Source organism: Camelus bactrianus, chromosome 8 (genome assembly GCF_048773025.1).
Source record: "Camelus bactrianus isolate YW-2024 breed Bactrian camel chromosome 8, ASM4877302v1, whole genome shotgun sequence".
NCBI lineage: Eukaryota > Metazoa > Chordata > Mammalia > Artiodactyla > Camelidae > Camelus > Camelus bactrianus.
In genome coordinates this window covers 28,274,397-28,295,139 of record NC_133546.1, presented here as the reverse complement: position 1 = coordinate 28,295,139, position 20,743 = coordinate 28,274,397, and the positions used below count along the sequence as shown (strand labels likewise).

General features: G+C 38.6%; 1 protein-coding gene across 1 annotated transcript in view; it reads left to right on the top strand.

The window, feature by feature from the left end:
• Window positions 1-2,561: 2,561 nt before the first annotated feature.
• The window catches only part of ENPP3 (ectonucleotide pyrophosphatase/phosphodiesterase 3), a 60,457-nt gene continuing 42,275 nt past the window's right edge, over window positions 2,562-20,743 (top strand). Inside the window, exons 1-7 of the mRNA XM_074368358.1 lie at window positions 2,562-2,725; window positions 5,994-6,069; window positions 9,899-10,021; window positions 11,781-11,906; window positions 14,946-15,006; window positions 15,977-16,074; window positions 20,154-20,233. Of these exons, the coding sequence (XP_074224459.1) occupies window positions 2,651-2,725; window positions 5,994-6,069; window positions 9,899-10,021; window positions 11,781-11,906; window positions 14,946-15,006; window positions 15,977-16,074; window positions 20,154-20,233 (639 nt within the window). The 5' untranslated portion in view covers window positions 2,562-2,650. The remainder of the gene's footprint in view (window positions 2,726-5,993; window positions 6,070-9,898; window positions 10,022-11,780; window positions 11,907-14,945; window positions 15,007-15,976; window positions 16,075-20,153; window positions 20,234-20,743) is intronic.

Below are 20,743 nucleotides of genomic sequence, written 5' to 3'. Positions count from 1 at the left end.
AACCCTGTGGGTTCCTCCATGGCACTGTGAATGAAAATACTGCAACCGTATCAGTAAAGAATGCTGAAACCAAGTCATCAGGGGCTGCCGCCACCCCCCAGTGGGGACAGGCCTGCAGCCCAGCTTCTGCAGCCACTCACAATGGTGCACTCTGAGGGGACTCAGAATAAGAAAGGATAGGATACTGGCCCTGGATAGCTAGGTGCTTGTCAAAGGAATGAATTCAATAAGCCTAAATGTTTGCTCCCTCCCATACATAGAAAAGCACTGAATTCTTTAACTTGAGATGTCTGGTTTTCTTCAGTTAACAAGTAATCTTTTAATGTTCCAACTACCTGGTCTTTGTTGTAAAGCTCCTATATATCCTAGCTCCTCCCCTACCTCTTCGGAGCAGTCCCTCAGAGCGATCTGAGAGGCTGTCATCCCGGCTAGAGTCCTCCTGCCAAATTAAACATAACTCTCAACTTTTAGGCTGCGGGTTTATTTCAGTCAACAGTTCAAATCCTTTCTGTGTTTTCTCTTTCTTTTTTTTTTTTTAAATTATTTTTAGTATTTTCATCAGGTGGAGTTAATTAGGTTTATTTATTTGTTTATTTTCAGAGGGGGCACAGTGGATTGAACCCAAGACTCGGGGCATGTGCCACTTGAGCTATACCCTCCCCACTGTTTCTTGTCTGTAAGAAACAGGCTTCATTCAGCCTCCTTGACCCTCCCTGGGTTCCAGAGGGCAGAGTCAAACAGTTCCCTCAGGGAAGGGAAGGAGTTCAGAGACGAGGAAGAAATAGTTAAGCAATAATAGTGCAGCCTTGGGACAGAGTCCTTGTTGCAGCACAAGGAATGTAGATAGCAGTGTCTTTGAGTTCTTCTGCAGAAACTAAGCCCCACCCAGGTGGAGGATGGTGACTTCAGGCTGAGCACATGATTCCTGAAATTCTGCCCTGTTACCTCACCACCAAGCGATCAGAAGAAAGTCATACACCCTGCAATCCTCACCCTAAATCTTACCTATATTTTCCCCCCAAATCATTGGGGAGTTTGGGTTTTTTGAGCCTGAGCTGCCTGTCCACCTTGCTTGGCCCTGCAACAAACTTCTCTCTGCTCCAAACTTTGACATTTCAGTTTGTTTGGCCTCATGGTGCGTCTGGCACATGAATTTACGAGAGTTCTCAAGCTTTATTTGACTAAGGAGGTAATTATAGGACTAATGAAAACGTCCCCTGGACTCCCACTTTCAGAGTTACTGTGTTAGGGTAAAGTAGGCATGTGCAATGCCCACCACTGACTGGAACTCTCTTTGGTCACACCGCTATTAATTTAGCTTCTTTCATCAGAAAACAGTAACCCCTTCACAGCATTGTCAACTAAAATAAAATCACACAACGTGACTTGTGGGTTAAGTTTTATTTGAGGCAAAATGAGGGCTATAGCCTGGGAGACAGCATCCCAGAAAGCTCTGAGAAACTGTTCAAAAGAGGCAGGGGAAAGTTCAGTATTACATATGACTTCAGTGAAGGGTGGACGTGCAGCCAAGCCCACGTTTAAGCCAGAGGCTGCTGCTAGTCATGACGAGCAGATGTCGCCATTAATGATTTCAGTTCTTTTCTAGATATGAGGACATGCAAGAATGAGTGTCAAAAGCTTTCCCTGAAAATATCTAACTATCTGAAAGTCTGTTCAGCCAGTTTTCCCAGAGCACAGAGTGCCTCATTCCTGATCTCAGCCCTGAACAACTTTCAGGGAGTGTTGGAGGTCAGTGACTGCAGCCGCTTGTGATTTAACCCAAGCAGAGGTAGATGGCAAGTGCCAATGTGTTCCAATCCTTGTAGAGGCACACGGCAAGTGTTAATTTTTAGTTAGCTGCATGAAGTATGTGTATCAGGACATTCTCATCTATACAAACAAGAAAAGAGCAAGTTAGTTTGTTAGTGAACATCACCTTGGATTTGGGTCTAGAGAAGACTTGGGTTCCAGTTTCTCTTCTAGCATCTAGTAAATGTGACTTGGGACAAGTAACTCACATATTTTAATTTAAATAATCAGAGCCTTACTTTACCCATCTTACAAAATAGGGATAAAATGTTTACAAGGGATATTGTTAAATTTGACATGAGATAATGCATATGAAAATATGTCAAATTGTGAACACTGTAAAATGCAAGACGTAATTATCACATAATTAATATTTTACATAGATTTAGCCAAGTTGGAGTTCCTACTATGGTTAGAGCACATGGTTAATATGTTGGTTTTCAACTGTGACATGGAGTTTTTATAGATGTAGAAGCTTTTTGGAATTTCTGCAACAAGGCATTTTGTTTTTTGTTATTTTTTAAAAAATAAATAATCATTGTATTAAAATTTGGTTATTTTATGATTCTTGAGACATATGTTTTGATTCATATTTAGTATAAACTATGAAGAGAAAAAGAAAGCTGTCTACAATGTACTGGAAATGGACTTTCATCTCTCAACACTATTGTTATTACAACTTTTTTCCTCTCTTGATTGCCCAATCACTAAAGAGCTGTGCTCTTCTCAAACATTTAAAAGTCAGTCAGCCTTGTAATTCACACAGGTTCTTTGCCAGACCAGAAAAAGGAAGGAGTCCTATGGTCTTCTGGTAAAACAGGTTTAGACAACTAATAGAACAATGGATTCTAGGCTGAGTTTATCAGTGGAAGAACCTGTGAAGAGAACTGATAAGAAGTACAAAATCATTTGTATTGTGAGTACATTTTAACATTTTCACCTTTGTAGCTTTGTTTCAATGTTTGGAGGTTGACTCCTCTTTTTATTTATGCATGTTGCTATTTAAAGGTAAAGTTTTAAGTAACTGTGTTCAGTTTGATCCCTTATGACAACTCGAGAGCAAAGTTAAGATGTAAAATCATATTTTGCAAAGAAGGAATTTGAGTAAGAACAAATTAATATTTGATCAATCTAAAAGGTTGGGATCTGTGGCAGAACACTTAACAGCATTGATCAGAGCATGATTACACTTACCTCCCAAGTCAGCTTTTTTTTTTTTTTTGCATAAATATTTTAAGGCCAGAGAGTGAGACATTAAAATTTTTTGTTAGACTATTGATTTTATCCTATTTTATGTCACTCCTAGAGAGTTTCTCTCTCTCTTTTTTTTTTTAGAGATAGTCTCTTTTACCTATTTTTTCTTTCTTTTTCCTTAATATACTAATATCTTCCCTGTCCTAAAAACAAACAGCAAAAAAAAAAAACCAAAAAAACAAAAAAACCTTTCCTGGTTTTATTACTGTCTCTTTTCCTTTTACCACTGGTTTTGATTTTATCCATTGCCTCAGTTTTCTCACCACTCAACCCACTTTTTGTCCTCTAGCCTTGTTTTTACTGCACTGAAGTCACCCTTCAAAAGTCCTTCTCCCCTGTCCTATTCCTGCTGAGTTTCGGTAACAATACACATATCACGAATTATTTCCTCATTTTGAATTCTTTCCTCTTGCTTTCTTGATGGCATTGAAAATTCCCATTTTTATCACTTTTCTCCTTATCTGCATTATGGGCCAATTTATCTTTCTTCTCATTGTGCAAATTTCACCAAATCCTATCTAAAGATCTTTTCTTTAGGAAATCTCATCTTTTTCCCATGGTTTTAAGAGCATATTCTCCACCAAGAATTCCAAGGAAGCCAGTAGTTCTGACCTCTTGTTGAGTTTCTGTTACAGGATTTCAAGTGCCTGCTGGCTGGCCCCTCATCCCGGACCTACTTTGTAGTCAAAACCAGTTACATAATTTTCACACACCTGTCCCACTGCAGTTTGCTCCTATATTCCCCACTTAATGTCATCACCATTCTCTCTGCCACACAAGCATTGTTTGGAGGAGTAAATAAAACAATGTGTGTTAAGTACTGAGCTCAGTGACTAGACAAAGGAAACCCCCAAGATATTCTACCAAGATATGCTATTCATTATCCCCCTGGAAACTTGGGCACTCTCTTCTAGCTCTTCTGCCATTTATTATATTTATCCTACCTTACAAATTCAGGGAATTACTAACTCCTTGGGAGCAATGCCTGTTTATCATTTATTTCCCTTCTTTGTATCCTGCTGGTGGGTTATTAGGACACCTAATGGAAGCGCAATAGTTTAAAATCATAGTTTTGAAAGTATCCTAATGTTTCCACATTTTAACAAAAGTGTTACTTAAAAAATGTGAATGTATCTGCTGTGTTTCTAGCATTCTTTATTCATCCAAGCTAAAGCCAAATGTTCACTTTTCAGTGATTTTTAGAGTCCAGCGTACTCCTCTCTCTATTTTGTTGGTGGCATAAGGTAACAAGATATATTTGCACCTTACTATCAAGAAGCTTATTCAGAATTACATACTTTGAGTCAATGATTATACAAGATTAAAAATGAACCTTCTTACCTTTGAGGAGTTTACAGAATAAACGTAGAGAGCAAGTCAAAAATACAGGGAACAAGTGCCAAGGCATGACATAGACATGAAGATTTAACATTACAAACTTGTTTTACAAATTTTTAATTTATTGTTTAAAAAAGGTTGAGGGGGTAGGTAATTAGGTTTTTATTACTTAATTAATTTTTTAATGGAGATACTTGGGATTGAACTTAGGATCTGTGCATTCTAGGCAGGCACTCTACCACTGAGCTATACCCTCCCCCCAACACTATAAAGTTCTAAAGCATCCTGAGGACAGCTAAATGTTGTTGATTTTTCCAGCAAGTCTGAATGGCGAAAGAGCAAAAGTAAGATGTACCATAATATATCAGTTAGTAATCCTATGATGCACGAGGTTTACCGTAGGAAAGTTTCCCAGGGTTTTGTGGCACTGTGGTCTCCCTAGTCCTAGTCACCTGTGTCTTTTGAGCATCATAACGAGGGACCAAGTGCTCATGATGTTATTTAATGATTGTTTATACTCACTTTTTCCTCTTCCTCCTCTTCACTGAATGAACACCTGCTGGAAGGTCACTGACCCTTAGGCTAAATTTGAGATGTCAAATGAGAATTATTTTCATAGTATTCTAACATATTTTCACAATTGTTGAATTCACTTCTATTGAAGACATTAGATATGTTAATTTTCAGAGTGAAATCAAGCAAAAAAAATCAATAGTTTATGTAGGTCTTTATTATCTAAGCAGATTTTGATACTGTGTTTTTTTTCTTTCATAGAAGTGATTAAAAAATAACAAAGTCTATTGATATTGTAAACTAATTTCCTAAGTAATCTGTGTGCCTGTTGCATTTGTTTTCTTTATGGCAATACACATTATTCAAGCTCCATCAACCAGAATGTTTATCATTGGACTTAATGGGTGGGGATAGAGATCAGTGGGAAGAATTCTCTCTAATTTATATCACAGTTTAATTCTAATCATAGCATAAAGTCCATTACACTGAAGAGCTTTGTCAGCAGTGGTGATAATGAAATGACACACGCAGTCTTTGGTCACATGTCTTCCAGGTTACCCTAAAACATTTGTTTATACTGTAGATCAAAGCAGATCATAGTTAATTATTTGGACACTATAGTTTTACATATGTTAAATATTTTCATTATTTTCTGATGGACAGAGTGGGTTAAAAAAAAAAAAAAAACCCTGCTCCTTAGGAACGAGGTAGTTAACGATTTCACAGTTTTGGAATGCTTTTAAATAAATGATCTCCAAACAGGTATCTAGCTAAAAAAAGAGAAATGGGCCAAGGTAAATGGCCCCTTTGGTTTCATTCCTACTTTAACTCTATTTGGGGTTAAGCTAACTGTCACTAATGTATTTGATTTTGAAGTTCTGTAATAAATGGTACTTCAAAATTCTTCTCAAACCTTTCTTATTTTCAGGCATTAAATAAAATTCTGTACCTTTATCATTGTTGGATCTAGTATCATGCAAAGCTAGCACGCTGTGCTTCTTAATAATCACTGAGGGAAGGCGGTTATCTGGATCTTTGTCTATTAACGAAATTGTAAAGTTCACATTTTTTTGTAATAGGTTCTTCTCACTTTGTTGGTGATTGTGTCACTTGCATTCGGCCTGGTGGTTGGACTCAGGCAACAAGAAAAGCAAGGTATACCCCTCGGTCTTTTCTCAGAACCTTGCCTTCTTTCTTCTTTCTCTTAACCTTCACTGTTACAGCTCGGACTGTCCTCTCCCGAGCCTCCTCTCTCCTACATGTGGCTCTCCCCTGCAACATTCCTCTTCCTCCCACACCCCACTTCTCAGGAGCCCACATTTGTGGTTAACCTTCCCCACTGCCCTTTCTGGACTTTGCTCTTTGACCTCACCCTCCTCTACTTCTTTGAGATTCATATCATTCCAGTATTTGCTCCTTAGTTTCCCTCACCTTCATAGAGGACTTTGGTAATTGGATCAAAGATTCCTTCTCTCTCAGCAACTACTCTCATCAATTAATATCTGATGATAAACTAGGCCTCGAACATCTTTGTTGCTTCACTCCCAGGACCTCCCACCACCACGTTTGCACCTTGCGAGCACCCTGGAATTACCCGCTCCCTGAACTGATTATTTCTTGATTAGGCAGTGCCACTTTCCGGAAAGAGTGCACAAACAAAACAAAACCAAACAAAAACAAAAACAAAAACAAAAACACTTTACATATTTTTTTCTCATAAGAAGCAAAGAAAAAATAGGGGTTCCTCATCTCAGAATATCAGAATACCTCACACCTCTTTTGCCACATCCCATTAGCATGAGCAGGAAGTAAACCATTTACAAGTGACTCTATAAAAAGCACTTTCTATAATCTTGCTGTGTATTGTTCTGATACGTTTACTAAGGGGAAGTGTGAGGTCAAATGTTAGGTAATTCATTCCCCTTTTTAATTAGGTTGATTAACTACTAATTTGGCTCCACTGGGGAAAGTCTTATGGCTTCTGCATTAGGAGACTTATTGGTGAGGTTACCTGGCAGTTTTCCACTTACGTTTTCACTTAATAATTTACAAACACTCAGTAGCCCAGTGTAACATGGGAACACAGTGGGGCTGAAAAGATGGGCATTGGCTGGATAATTACTGTCTTTTCTTGGTCCATTGGCTGTTGTGTTTCTGAACTGCAGTACCAGTCCTAGAACTAGCAAATGTTGGCAGGCCATTTTGGTGGCATTATTCTGATGTTAGTGAACACAGGTGGGCATCGATTCTTCATTATCTTATCCCACAAATCACATAAATTAATTGCAAGAGACATACAGTGATCTCTGGACAAAATCTCTATTTCAGCTCGCTCTCTCCCTTCCTTACGTGAGCACAGCTACTAACTGGGTCCCCAGAGTCATCGTTCCTTAATCTCTTCCTTTCATCTCAGTTTATCCGGGCTTATGTGGCATCACTCCTTTCTCCCTGTCACTCATTTGTGATTTGTTTGAGTGACAAATTTATCATTTTATATGCACATCTTTTTCACTTGCTCTTCAACAGTTGAGCACTGATTATGTGCTGAGTGCCACTCTAATTAATGGGGATATAGTGATGAACAGACAAAAATCCTTCAAAGAGTTTACATTCTAGCATGGAAGACAGACAATACAAAAATAAGCAAAACAGATACAATATGATAAGGGAAGTGCTAAGGAATAAGTAAAATTAGAAAGGGAACTATGAAATATTGAGTCAAGGTGGGGTGGGGTGTGTGCAATAACTTTCAAGTAAAGAGCTAAAGGAAATGAGGAAGAAACTGGGATATTTTGGGGAAGAACATTTCAGGCAGGAAAAAATGGCAAGTGAAAAGGCCTAAGGCAGGAGCTTGCCTGGCATGTTCTATTTAAAGAATAACGAGGAATTCAGTGAGCTAGAACTAAGAGGACCAGAGAAGGGTAGTCATAAAATGAGATCAACCAAAGAAGAGTCAGATCATAGTGGGTTGGTGGGTCAAAGTATGGCCTTCGGCATTCATTCTGAGTGCGATGGGAAATGACTGGAGGTTTTGAGCAGAGGAATAACACGCTGTGGTTTACTTTTCAATATGATCCCTCAGGCTGCTGCGATATGAATAAATGGCAGAGTGAAACCAGGAAAAGTAGAGAGACCAATTAGAAAATTATTGCAATAATGTAGACAAGCCCTATGTCTTAGACCAGGGTGGTAGCATTATAACTGGTGAGAACTCTTTGGATTCTGGATATCTTTTGACGTGGTGGATAGATTTTATCAACAGATTGGATATGGAGTGAGAAACAGAGGAAGCAAGAATGACCTCAAGATTTATGGCATGAACATCTGAAAACAAGGCATTTCCATAATTGAGATGGGAAGGCTGTAGAAGGAGCTGCTCTGGGGAGAATTATCATGAGCTCAGTTTTGTATATGTTAAATTTGAAACATCTACCAGAAGTCTAATAGAAAAGTCAAAAAGTAGTTGGATATATGAGGCTGACTTTAGAGGGTGAAGTCCTGGCTGGTTACCAGTTTCATAAGTGGAATTTAAAGCAATGTGACCAGAGTATGCCAATCTTAAAGGATTGGGAAGATAAGGGGGGGGAAAACAGAAGTAGACTAGGAAGGAGTGGCTAAGAATGTGGGAGGAAAGCCAGGTGATTGTTTTGTCGTGGAAGCCAAGTGTGGAAAATGTTTCAAAGGAGGAGAGTGAATAGAAAAATGTAAAGGCCTGTATGTAAATGGTATATAAACTTTTTTTCTTATTTTCTCATTGAACTTTGTTTAAGATTCATCTAACTTGCTATGCATGCCTCTAGTCTTGTGCACCCATCTAATTACAATGTAGTTCTCTTTGGCATATATCCAAGATGCCTTTTGACCTATGCCCTCTCCCACTGTTGTTTTTAGGAAATTTGATGCCATTCTGACCTGTGATCCTTTATCTTTTGCTCATGATCTTTCTCTGGGAGCTTTCAAGATATCTTTATTTCTACTGGTCCCTTGGTGTGAGTTTTGCCCTGGAAAATTTAGTGGGTAATTTTGATGTAATAATTTTTGCTCTTCAGCTCTGGGAAATTATATAACATGATGTCTTAATAATAATAATATTACCCTCATTTTCTTTGTTTTCACTTTTTGGTACTTACTACCTCCTTGTTTCAATGTCAGCTAAGTAGTAGCCTTAATTACATCTGCAAAGTCCCTTTGCCATGTTAGGCAACATATTCGCTGTCTCAGGAATTAGGGCATGGAGTATTTGGAAATGTAATTCTTCCTACCACATCCATCTATTGAATTTTTCATTACTGCTCTCATGTTTTTATTTCCAAAAGCACTCTGAATATGCCTTCCCTTTTTAAATTATAGCTTTCTTTCTTATTTCATGGATGTAATATCTTCCCTTTTCCGAGCATCTCAATATTAATTGTGTATGTGTTTGTGTGTCTTCTGCTTCCTGCATTATTTCATTTTCAAAAGTTGTTTTTTAAATTCTTGTTTGTTTTCATCTTTGTCTTTCATGTCAGATGCTATCCTGCTATTCTCAAATATCTGGTAACCATTTGTTCGTATTTAAGAGTAAGACCTGTTCATCTTTTTTTCTTATTATGACCATCCTCCTTATTATGACATCTGCTGTCTCTGGGATGAAAGCCCCTCCTCCTAAATTCTCCCAGATTATGAGTCTTCTATTCTGGAGTGGGAGGCGTTGCATATGCAGACTTTCAACCAGTTCCACCATAATTAGCCTCTGCTCGTCTCTCCTACCTTCTCCTAAGGGTCCCTGGTGTCTCCAAGTCTGGGACCTCTCTAGGGTCCTGGGGAAAAAATCACTCATTGTGTATTACTCATTTACCACTTGCACTGATGAATCCTACAGCACAATAGAAATGATCTGTTTGTCTGTCCCAGCCTGTGCTCAGTACTTCTTGTGCTCCCACCATCTACTATGCGACATTGAACAACTTCTGAGCTTTGGTTTCCTTATTCCTTTGCTCTGCAGGCAGCTGCAGGAAAAAATGCTTTGATTCTTCACATAGAGGACTGGAGGGCTGCCGGTGTGACGCGGAATGTCAAGGCCGAGGCGACTGCTGCTGGGATTTTGAAGACGCCTGTGTGAAATCAAGTATGAATCCTGAGAACAAGTTTGTTAGCACGTTGGTGGTGCCATCACTAACGCCTGTGCGAATGCTCACCAGACACCTTGTGTAGGAGTTTGCTAGGGCTGCCATATCCAACTCCACAAACTGGGTGGCTTAAGTTCATCTCCTCGCAGTTGTGGAAACTAGAAGTCCTAGAGCTGGGTGTTGGCAGGGCTGGCTCCTTCTGAAGGCTGCGCGGGAGAATCTACTCCACACCTCTCTCCTAGCTTCCTGTGGGTCGCAGGCACTCTTTGGCTTTCTTTGGCTTGTGGCAGCAAACTCCCAGCTCTGCCTTCATCTTCATGTGGATTCTCCCTGTGTCTTCACCATCTTCCCTCTGCATGTGTCCTTGTCCAACTCCCACCTTGTTATGACACCAGTCATACTGGGTTAAGGGCCACCCTAAGGGCCTCATTTTAACTTGATTATCTACAAAAATCCTTCTCTAAAGAAGGTCACATTCATAGGAATAGGGGGGAGTCAGGACTTCAACATTTTGGGGGACACACTTCAACCCATAATGCCATATACACAGGATCTATTAACTATCCTTTCCCCCTTGACAGTGCTGAACACAGAATCCACAGTACAGCTAGTTGAGACTGAGCAATAACAAGTCTCCAGCAGATGAAATGCTGTGTGATTACACACGTTTCAGAGGAGTTTTACTATGGCTCAAGTTACTCATCTTAATCAGTTTCACTTTCAGTGGTTCTCAAATTCCAGAAAAAGACTTCCTTGGAAAGCTGGTGATTTTTGGTGATTCTGGTGCCAACGCTCCGCAGAACACAACTTGAGAAACACTGCTCTCTAGGTGGGAGAGACAGTTTGCAAGATGTAATTTTCTAAGAAATCAGGGAAAGTGTGTGTGTGGTGGGGGGATCTAGTGATTCAAAGAGAGTGAAGGTTAGCACACTGGAGCTCCTTTCACTGTGCTCTCTGAAAAGGGCAAAAGGGAGGCGGATAACCTAGTATGGATAAGCTCCGTACTCCCTTTCATTAATCTCCAAAAATCTTTTCTTCCTAAGTAGTATGTAATGAAGAACAAAGGACTCTGTACATGACGGAAATGCACAGCTGTCACCGAGCCCATATAGTTGTCTAAGCCTGGAGCTGGTGTTGATCCTATTTACTGTTTCCTGGCATGTGGCCCTAGGAGCAGCCTCAGTCCAGCCTCTTTTGGATTTTAGCATTGGGATTTATTGAAAATGATCTCACACTTAGAGTGCAGCCCGGGAGAACAGCAGACGCTTGGTAGGAAACTGATCTACCACTTCCTTCATTCTCCACTAGGAGGTACCCTTACCTGCCTACAGTCCTTGACTGTGCTGCTGTTACTTCTCTTGTCACTGTCTCCTCCTTGCTGCCTGTCCTTAGATAAGGCTGGGCAGCCTGCTCTTGGGTGGCAACCGTCACTCAAGGTTAGTGGTTCTTCACCACCGGGAGCTCCTACCCTTGGTGGGGGAATAGGACGGGAGCTTAGAGTTTCTCCAAACTCAGAGGTGTACCTGTTAGGCCAGCGCTGCAGCTTATAAAATTACATTTCTCTTTGCCGCCCATGTCAAATGAAGAAAAGCAGTGGCTTGCCCCTTATTTGTATTATGTATTTTCATTTGAGAATGCAGATATGCCAAGAATTTGACTGTACCATGAGTACAGGAAGAAATGCATGAAATTTATATTTTCAGTATCAGATGGTTAAAATAAGTTGTATGCTCAGAACTGAATCGTTTACTTGTACAGCTCGAATGTGGACATGCAATACATTCCGCTGTGGGGAGACCAGACTAGAATCCAGCCTTTGCTCTTGTTCAGACGACTGTTTACAGAAGAAGGACTGCTGTCCTGACTATAAGAGCGCCTGCCAAGGTAAGCAGCTGTTGCTCCATGTGCCTCTGTGAGTTCCGTGACCTTAGAGCTGGCCTAGGCTGCAAAAATCAAAACAAGTCAAAGACTCTTCAGTGATTCTGTACAGAAGGAAAGACCGAATGAGTTTACTGTGGGAAGAAATGTGTTCTGTGTGCTGTAGAGGAAGGGAGCTCATAGCAGATTTGTTAGAGAAAAAAGGAGAAAGCTTAAAGTTTCACATTTGTCTGTAAAGCAAGGTCTTTTTCAGTCCAGTGACTGTGTTAGACATACTTGCAATTTGAGACACCAAATGGCAGATCTGAAAGTTAAAACATCACGAAAGAGGTTATCTGGCCCAAATATCAGTTCATTAAACCAATGTGATGGTTGAAATGACTATGCCCTGAGTGATTAAATTACTGATTAAGGACTCTCGGGGAGGTAATGCAGAGCCAAGATTAGAATCCAGGTTATTCAGCTCCTGATTTCACCTGCTTTGCCACTTTATAAGTGATGCAGATTTTTTTTTTTTATTCAATCACCAATGCCTCTGAACATCTGATGAGATTTATGAAAAATGCACATATACTCATAGCAACAAAATTGCTTCAAACTATCAACCCCTTTTTCGTAATACCACACCCAGTAGAGCAAACACTTTTAATATTTTTAGAGAAAAAAAGATTAATTTAAATTGTTTTTTTTAAAATGGTACAGTAAAAACGTTATTAACTATAATCCCTTAGTAGGAAATAGATGGATCAGTTTTTATACAGTTTGATATTTAATAGTGAATATTGTATCATTAAAAAATCCCTCTAAATTCACAAAGGCAAGTGTAGTTTCCAGTTTGCTTATTTCTCTAATAAATTCATTGACCAAACTGCCTCTGATTTTTATATTGTCCTACCTTCTCCCTCACTCCAGTCTTATAACTCAACTTTTATCTCAAGACCGATCTTCAGGTCATGTGGTAAATTTTCTCATTGAATTCATTGAACAATATTGGTTGAATTTAACAAAAACAAAAGCAACTTTTCTAGTGCCAGTACCACTACCTAGTTACTTTGATGGAGTTCTTTTTATCATTTCAGTTGATTTTTTGAATAAAGGTAAATATCTTCTCACTCTAAGAATTCAGTACTTAAAAGACGTTAAATGATTTTTTGCCAAAATTATATCTCCAGACAGTAGTTGGAGGTGATTTGAATGACTTTTGTGCAAGAAAGCAGCTAGTTACTTTTATATTTTAAATTTAGAATTTTCTAAAACTTTATGATAATTTTCTAACACATAGAAATTAAAGAATAGTTATATGTTTTCCCCTATAGGTCCATCACCTGGCTTCAGCAATGATCAGCTCATGATCAATCTTGTCTCAGACTGACACAGTTAAAATTTTCAAAAACTAAAAACACGACTCTGGTAAACGTAAAGTGAATATGTCAAAGTTTATTAGCTCATTAAAGAGACAACCAACTGAAATGTTGAGCTGGCTCAGAGCAGCGAAGAGACTATACATGGGCCTGAAAGAGTGTTGGGATAAAATCACTAACGTGGTAATTTTTGGTGGGACAGAAATGGTCTACTTTTCTGTAGGACCATTTATCTAGTATCAAGACAAGAGTCAGTTATACTGCTGTTAGTTTTCTGCTAATTAACTGCTCCCCTTACTGAGTTGTAAAACGAATGGTAAAGAATAAGCTACATAAAGGCATATACTTCTAGGAATTAGATGACCCATAGGTGGGCTTTTTAAATAATTCCCACCATGACATTAAAATGAAGTTTAGTGATCAGTTCTCCTTTCGCTTTTTTTCAAGTTTTAGATTTTTTCCCCTAATATAATATACCCTTTATGCCCCTCAACCTCTCTTCCAAAATGTTATATTACTTCAAAGCAAATCATAGGGTTAATATCATTGATATGTAAGTATTTTCAGTATGTTTCTAAAAAAGATGAAGATTTAACAAAATTAGAATACCATCAACATATCTAAAAATGTCATCAATAATTATTTATTGTCGTCAAATATCTAATCAGTGTTCAAATTTTTCTGTTTGTTTTGCAATATTTAAAAAAAATCTTTTTTGTTTGAAGTAGAATCCACATAGCTTCCATATTTTGCAGCTGGCTGATATGTTTCAAGTCCTTGAAAAGTAGATTCTCCCCTTTTTCCTCTTGCTATGAAACATGTGGGAGAAAAGGGGTCATTTGTCCTGTAGAGTTTTCCAACATGGGTTTTACAGGTTGCATCCCCTGTGACTCAAGCAGTCTGTCATCTCCTATATTTCCTGTGAATTGGTAGGTAGAACCAGAGGACTGTTCAGATTCAGGTGTTATCTGTCTTCTATTTCCCTATCTGTCTATTATCTGTCTGTCGGTCTGTCTGTCTGTCTATCTATGTATCTGTCTATCTACCATGTGTACTTCCATCAAGAGGTACGTCTTGTCTGCCTATCTCTTTCATGGGAATGTTAGCCATTGATGATCATTGCCTAGATCCATTGGGGGTTACAGATGGTGGCATTCATATTCTGTCATTTCTATTTCATTAATTACTTGCAATGTTCTATAAACAGAAACATCCATTAAGTGAGAATTATTTAGCTAGGATCTCAAACATTTATTCAGTTTTCTCCATTTGATATCAACTATTCTCATCGGCTATTTCTTTCTTTCTTTTTTTAAGCTTTATTTTCTCTTTTCTTTAGATTGTATACCTATATTTATTAAATTCATTTTTCCTAGCAGTTGTGAAAACATTGTCCTTGAGGAAAAAACATTATTTAAAAAAGAAAGAAGAAATTGTTCTTTTCTAGCTAAAGAAATTCCCTTTGTTTTCTTGGTACAGATAGGCTTCCTGGTGTTCAGTTAGTGCACATTACTGATCTGTGCAAATCACTAAAGGCACCGGCCTTGCCGATATGTGAAACAGCACTTACGTTCTGCAGGCGTTTAGTCATTGGAGTGATGCGAATTAAGTCTTTTGGAAAGATCGTGTCGTTGAACATTTGCTACCCTTTTCTTGTCTGAAGAGCTTGATCTTCTGTTTTCAGGAGAAACCTCATGGGTGGAAGAAGATTGTGGCACAGCCCAGCAGCCTCAGTGCCCAGAAGGGTGAGAAGGCCCGGGGCATGTTTTAGCTTCCTTCAGCAGGTGGCACTTGGGAATATAGTTGAGAGCAGGATGGAATTTCCTCCACTCTATTTACATTTTAATGCAAAAAAGTTAACAAAAGATTAGATTTCTTGTGGCTTCACACTTGTAACGCAGCTTGGTTTGCTTTATTGTTTACAAAGCATTTTTATATTAAGTTAGTCGTATCTTACAACAATGACAAGAAAATTGGTTTAAGTATTTATATGAGCATGCCGAGGTCCTATGATCAGGACTAGAATTTAGATCTAAATGACTCCAGCCAGAACTCTTTTCTGTTCACATCCTGGCACCTCAGATGTATTCTTACTGAGGGAAAGGGAAGAGGTTTGTCCATGGAAGTCCTCAGAGTGAAAGGGGGCTTTGAAGAATGAATGGATGGGGAGAACTCTGTCGGGTTTGCACAGGTGTTGAGCACATGAAGCACCGCCCCTCACCCCACCTTCCCATGCATCTCCTGCACACGTTCATGGTGGCTGCTCCCTGGGCTAAGTCCAGCCCTGGGCACATGCCACACGTCACTTCCCAGTCAAGGTGGATTTCCCCTTCCCCTCATTGTCCCTTCTTGTAAATTTCATACCTGGTATACCTGGATGTCACAGGTAGCCAGTGCCAAGGAGTAAATGGAAATAAAATTAGCTAAAGTTTCTTAAACTCTGGAACTCAAAGGGTGGTAGATCTCTGAGTTGAAAGACCCAGATCATTTATGTACCACTTCAAGAAAAATCGTACATTTTTATTAAGGATTAATAATGTACTAGAAATACTGACTGTCAAGAGAAATAATTTTTCAGAAAAGAAAGGAAAACTTGACTTAGAACTATTTCTTACTGTACTTTCTTAGTATTTTTTAATTTAGAGAATTATAAGTACAGAAAAGTACCTTTGTTTAATCAAAATAATGAACTAATTTTTTGTTTTCCATTTTCAGATTTGACCTGCCACCAGTTATTTTGTTTTCCATGGATGGATTTAGAGCTGAATATTTACAGACATGGGGTCCTCTAATACCTACTATCAATAAACTGAGTAAGTCTCCTACAATCAGGGATGTGCAGATGACAGACACTTAGTTTCTAGATGGTGCACCTTTCTTTCTGACCTTTAATGTTAGTGGTTTGTCTCAGCCGAGGTCCTCTCAAGATTTTGATGACTTCACTACATGATAATCTATTTTCTTTTTTAACACGTATTTATTTTTATTTTATTTATTATTATTTTTAATTTTTCCCCTTAATGGAGGCACTGGGGATTGAACCCAGGACCTTGTGCACACCAAGTGCACGCTCTACCACTGAGCTGTATTCCCCATCCCCTGGTAGTCTATTTTCATACTTGTTGCTTCCTCCTTCCTTTTTGTGCAGCAGGTTCAACTTTTTGTTTCTTCTGATTGGTTTTGCATTTGAATACAACTTCTCCTGGATGAAAATTTGTTTGTGTATACTGTCTCAAGAGTAGTGTTTGTCAGACCTGGGTTCTGGGTCTTTGCAAGGTGGATATGACCAGTAAGGACAGGATCCTGAGTAGCCTGGACAGAGCCAGCACATACCAAGTCTCCTAGGTGAATTAAAGTCCAGTATCTACGTCTAGTTCTGGAATCAAAGTCCCTGGAACCTGGTTCCACCACTTATTTGCTTGGAGACCTTGGGCAAATTTACTTCCCCCATTGGTGCCCCAGTTTCTTAATCTGTAAAATGGTCACTTCCCACCTGATAGAAATACTGTGAGAATATCTACGTGGTGTACACCATGATTTTAAGTGATTACCATCACTATTAGTTTATTATCATTTCTATCATGATGTTGTATTTCTGTGTTATGGCACTTGGCCCTCATGCAACTTTATAAAGTTAATAATAAAGAGGCATGGTATTACCCAAGGTCTACAGAACTAAGATGTATCCAGGGTTGGCTCCAGGGCCCGTGCTCTTCACTGCCCTGCAATTCCTCTCTTCCTTCCCCCTCTACCAGGCCCTCTTTTACCTCCACAGCCCTCAAAATTTGTGAATTTTACAGGTTCCCTGACTTTATTTTTTTCCAAATTATTAAAAAAACAATAGCTGTTTGACGCTAAGTCAGTAGGTCACCTTTACTGGATCTCAGTTTCCTCATTTGTAAGATGAGAGAATTAGAGCTAATGATTTTGACTGCTAATTCTAGCACTGAAATTCCATGACTGTAGAAAGAAAAATTACTTCCCCTACAACACAAGAAGCTTTGTCTCCTCAGCTTCTCCCTCATTCTCTGAGACAAATCTTTAGTAGAAAGATTAAGAGTTTGGGTCCCTGAAAAAAATTGGCTCCAAATTCAGGATTTCTCACTTACTGCCAAGTTACTTTGGTCTGGAAAGTTAATTAACAGCTCTCAGTTTCTATTTCTTTATATGCATTTCCCTTGAGTCTGGATATCAAATCCTGTGTCCAAAAGGGAATTTAGCTAGGCAGGCTGACCTGAACCTCTTTTGAAGTGATATTATTTGATTTTCTCATCCCATTGAGGGCTGGAAATGACACCAATGAAATATTGGACCATTGAGAGCTTTCCCTTTCTAAGGTTTAATATATTTTTTAAGTCATTTAGACAACATCTCGACCCTTTAATGTGTGAAGCCGTCACTAACTGGTCTTCAAAGGCACATGGGCTCTTCATTACTTAGGGGGTCCAATTAGGAGTAGATGTAGTAAAAGGGTCAGAAGTAGGAGCTCCCGAGAATGATAGACTATGGTGAGGTACGTGACAGCAGGAATCATTTTAAGGGAGTCTAGACCCTCGTCTCTAGAATCCTGGATTGGGCTACAGTGGTTGTGTAAACTGAGCATGAACTGATGCCACAGTACCGAGTCGTGTCAGTGACTACTGAGGTGGTTCGTGGACTCAACTCTCGTGGGCAAGTGAAGCCACTGTCTTGTCTCAGTGTTGGTAGGAGCAGGAAAAGAAGGGCCAGGATTAGGAAGCAGGTGAGATAGAAGTGATCTGGCTTCACCTAGAAGTCAGGTTCCCTAGAGAGGTGTGAAACTGGGATAGTGCAAAGCTAGTAATAACCATCCTCGCATCCCAGGGATAAATATCACTTGATTGCGATGTGTGATCCTTTTAATATACTATTAAATTTGATTTGTGAGTATTTTGGTAAGAATTTTTACAACTAAATTCATGGAAATTGGCCTGGAGTTTTTTCTTGTAGTATCCTTATCTGGCTTTGGTGTCAGTGTAATGCTGATAAAATGAGTTTGTGAGTGTTCTCTCCTCTTAAGTTTTTTGTTGTGGTTGTTCGTTTTTGTTTTTGGCAGAGTTTGCAAAGAATTGGCATTAATTCTTCTTTAAACGTGAGGTAAAATTAACCTGTGAGGCCAGCTTGAAGATTTACTTTGTTAGGAGGTTTTTAATTACTTGTTTGTCTGCTCAGATTTTCTATTTCTTCGTAATTCAGACTTGGAAGGTTCTATGTTTCTAGGAATTTATCCATTTCTTCTAAGTTTATGTAGTTTGTGGGGTATAATTGTTCATAGTAGTCTCTTGTAATCCTTTTTATTTCTGTGGTATTGGTTTCTGACTTTATTAATATGACAATTCTCTCTTTTTTTCCCCCTTAATCTAGCTGAAGTTTTATCAATTTTGTTTATTTTTTCCAAAAAACCCTTTAATTTGGTTGATTCTTTAAATTATTTTTCTATTCTTTATTTCACTTATTTCTGTTATAATCTTAATTGTTTTCTTATTTTTGCTAACTTTGAATTTTGTTCTTTTTTTAGTTCCTCAAGGTTTAAAGTTAGGTTATTTGTTTGAAATTTTTTTTTTAATGTAGGTGTTTATTACTGTGAACCTCTTTCCTAGTGCTGCTTTTGCTGTATCTGTATGTTCTTCAGCTGTTTCACCTGCTAATCTATTCAGTCTAATATTCCTCCTTGTAGTGTATCATTACCATGGATGTATGTTTATTCCATTTATATTTTCAGAATTTTTTTTAATTGGTATTTATTTATTTACTTAAATTTTTTATTCTTTTTTTTAGGGGGAGATAATTAGGTTTTTATTTATTTTAGTGGAGGTACTGGGGATTGAATCCAGGACCTTATGCATGCTAGGCATGCAGTCTACCACTAAGCTATACCCTCCCCCCTCATACTTCCTTTTTTAATAAGATGTTTTTTAAGGAGGAAAATATGCAAATGATAAACTTTTAAAAATAATATTGAAAGGTATGTAATAAGAAAAAAAAAAACCCAACCAACCAACTAACCAACCAACTCTCCTGGTGTTTCTAGTTTCTCTTTGTAGAAGCAAATATTATTATTGGTTTATTGTGTGTCTTTCCAGAATTATTCTATTCAGTCATAATTTAGATTATTAAGATCTAGAAGAAACAATGGCAGAAGATCTTGCTTTTGATGAGCTGCTCAGTAATAGCTCTGGTTCAAAGGCAAGTGATCCAAAGTCATAGCCTGAATCTGTAGATAGCAAGTGTGTCCTACTTGAAACTAGAGTGGTGTCATGTTTCCACATCACTGGTAGCTTAGTTTGTGTATTATTTTATACTCTGTGTCTTTAGGTACTTAGAAATTTGACAGCCATGCTCATTTGTTTACATATTGTCCTTGGATACTTTGGGGCCTTAATAACAGAGTTGAGCTGTTACAACAGAGGCCATATAGATTTGCAAAGCTCAACATACTTATTATCTTCACAGAAGATACTTATTTCTTCACAGAAAAATTTTCCTGACCCTTGACTTAGCTCATTCCTCTCCTAAGAACTGACATTCTTTGGAATGGAGGCATTTTAGGCATCAGCATTTCAACTTCTTTCCATTTACAATTCACCCCTCAGTTTTCTATTTCTCTGACAAATTTTCATGTTCAAAGTTTCAGTTATTCAAACAACTCCTGAGGAAGAAACATCTTAATTTCTCTCTTTCTCTTTCTCTCTCTCTCTCTCTCTTTTTTTTTTTAATTTTCTTTTTTTGGGGGAAGGTAATTAAGTTTACTTATTTATTTTTAGAAGAGGTACTGGGGATTGAACCCAAGACTTTGTGTGTGCCAAGCATGAGCTCTACCACTTGAGCTATAGCCTCCCGCCACATCTTAATTTCTCAATGTACTTTGTTGCAGAAACATGTGGGATTCATTCAAAATACCTGAGACCTGCCTATCCGACCAAAACCTTCCCAAATCATTACACCATTGTCACGGTGAGTGCTTGGCCCAGTAGCAAGACTGACAGGCCCCTGGCAGGCAACTGACCACACCAGGCATGCTCAGGCAGAAACCAGATGAGCTGTAGGTCACACATTTCACAAGCACATGTGGTGGCAGTCAGGGCTTAATTCAGGTATAGAAGGAATGTCTTAGTGCGAGGCCAGTCCAGGGCTGTGAGGTGTTAACTGTGAGTGAGAATCCCACCATTGGCTAATTTACCTCTCTGTCAGGCTAGGACAGCCTCTTGGATGGGAGACATTCCCTCTGCTCTGATCTTTTGATTAGTCTCATTTATCTGAAGGTCTGCTAGGAATGGGAGGCAATATATGAGTATGGTCACTTTGATGTGGGATATTTCTTTCTTTCCTAGTCTTTTTTTTTCATGTATTTAACTTGACAAAGTCTCCTGTTTCATAGATGAATTCAAACTGGCTATATCTCTTTAGATAAAGCAAGTGAATTCCCCTCAATGTATAAGAAGACATAAGTGAAATGATCAAAAT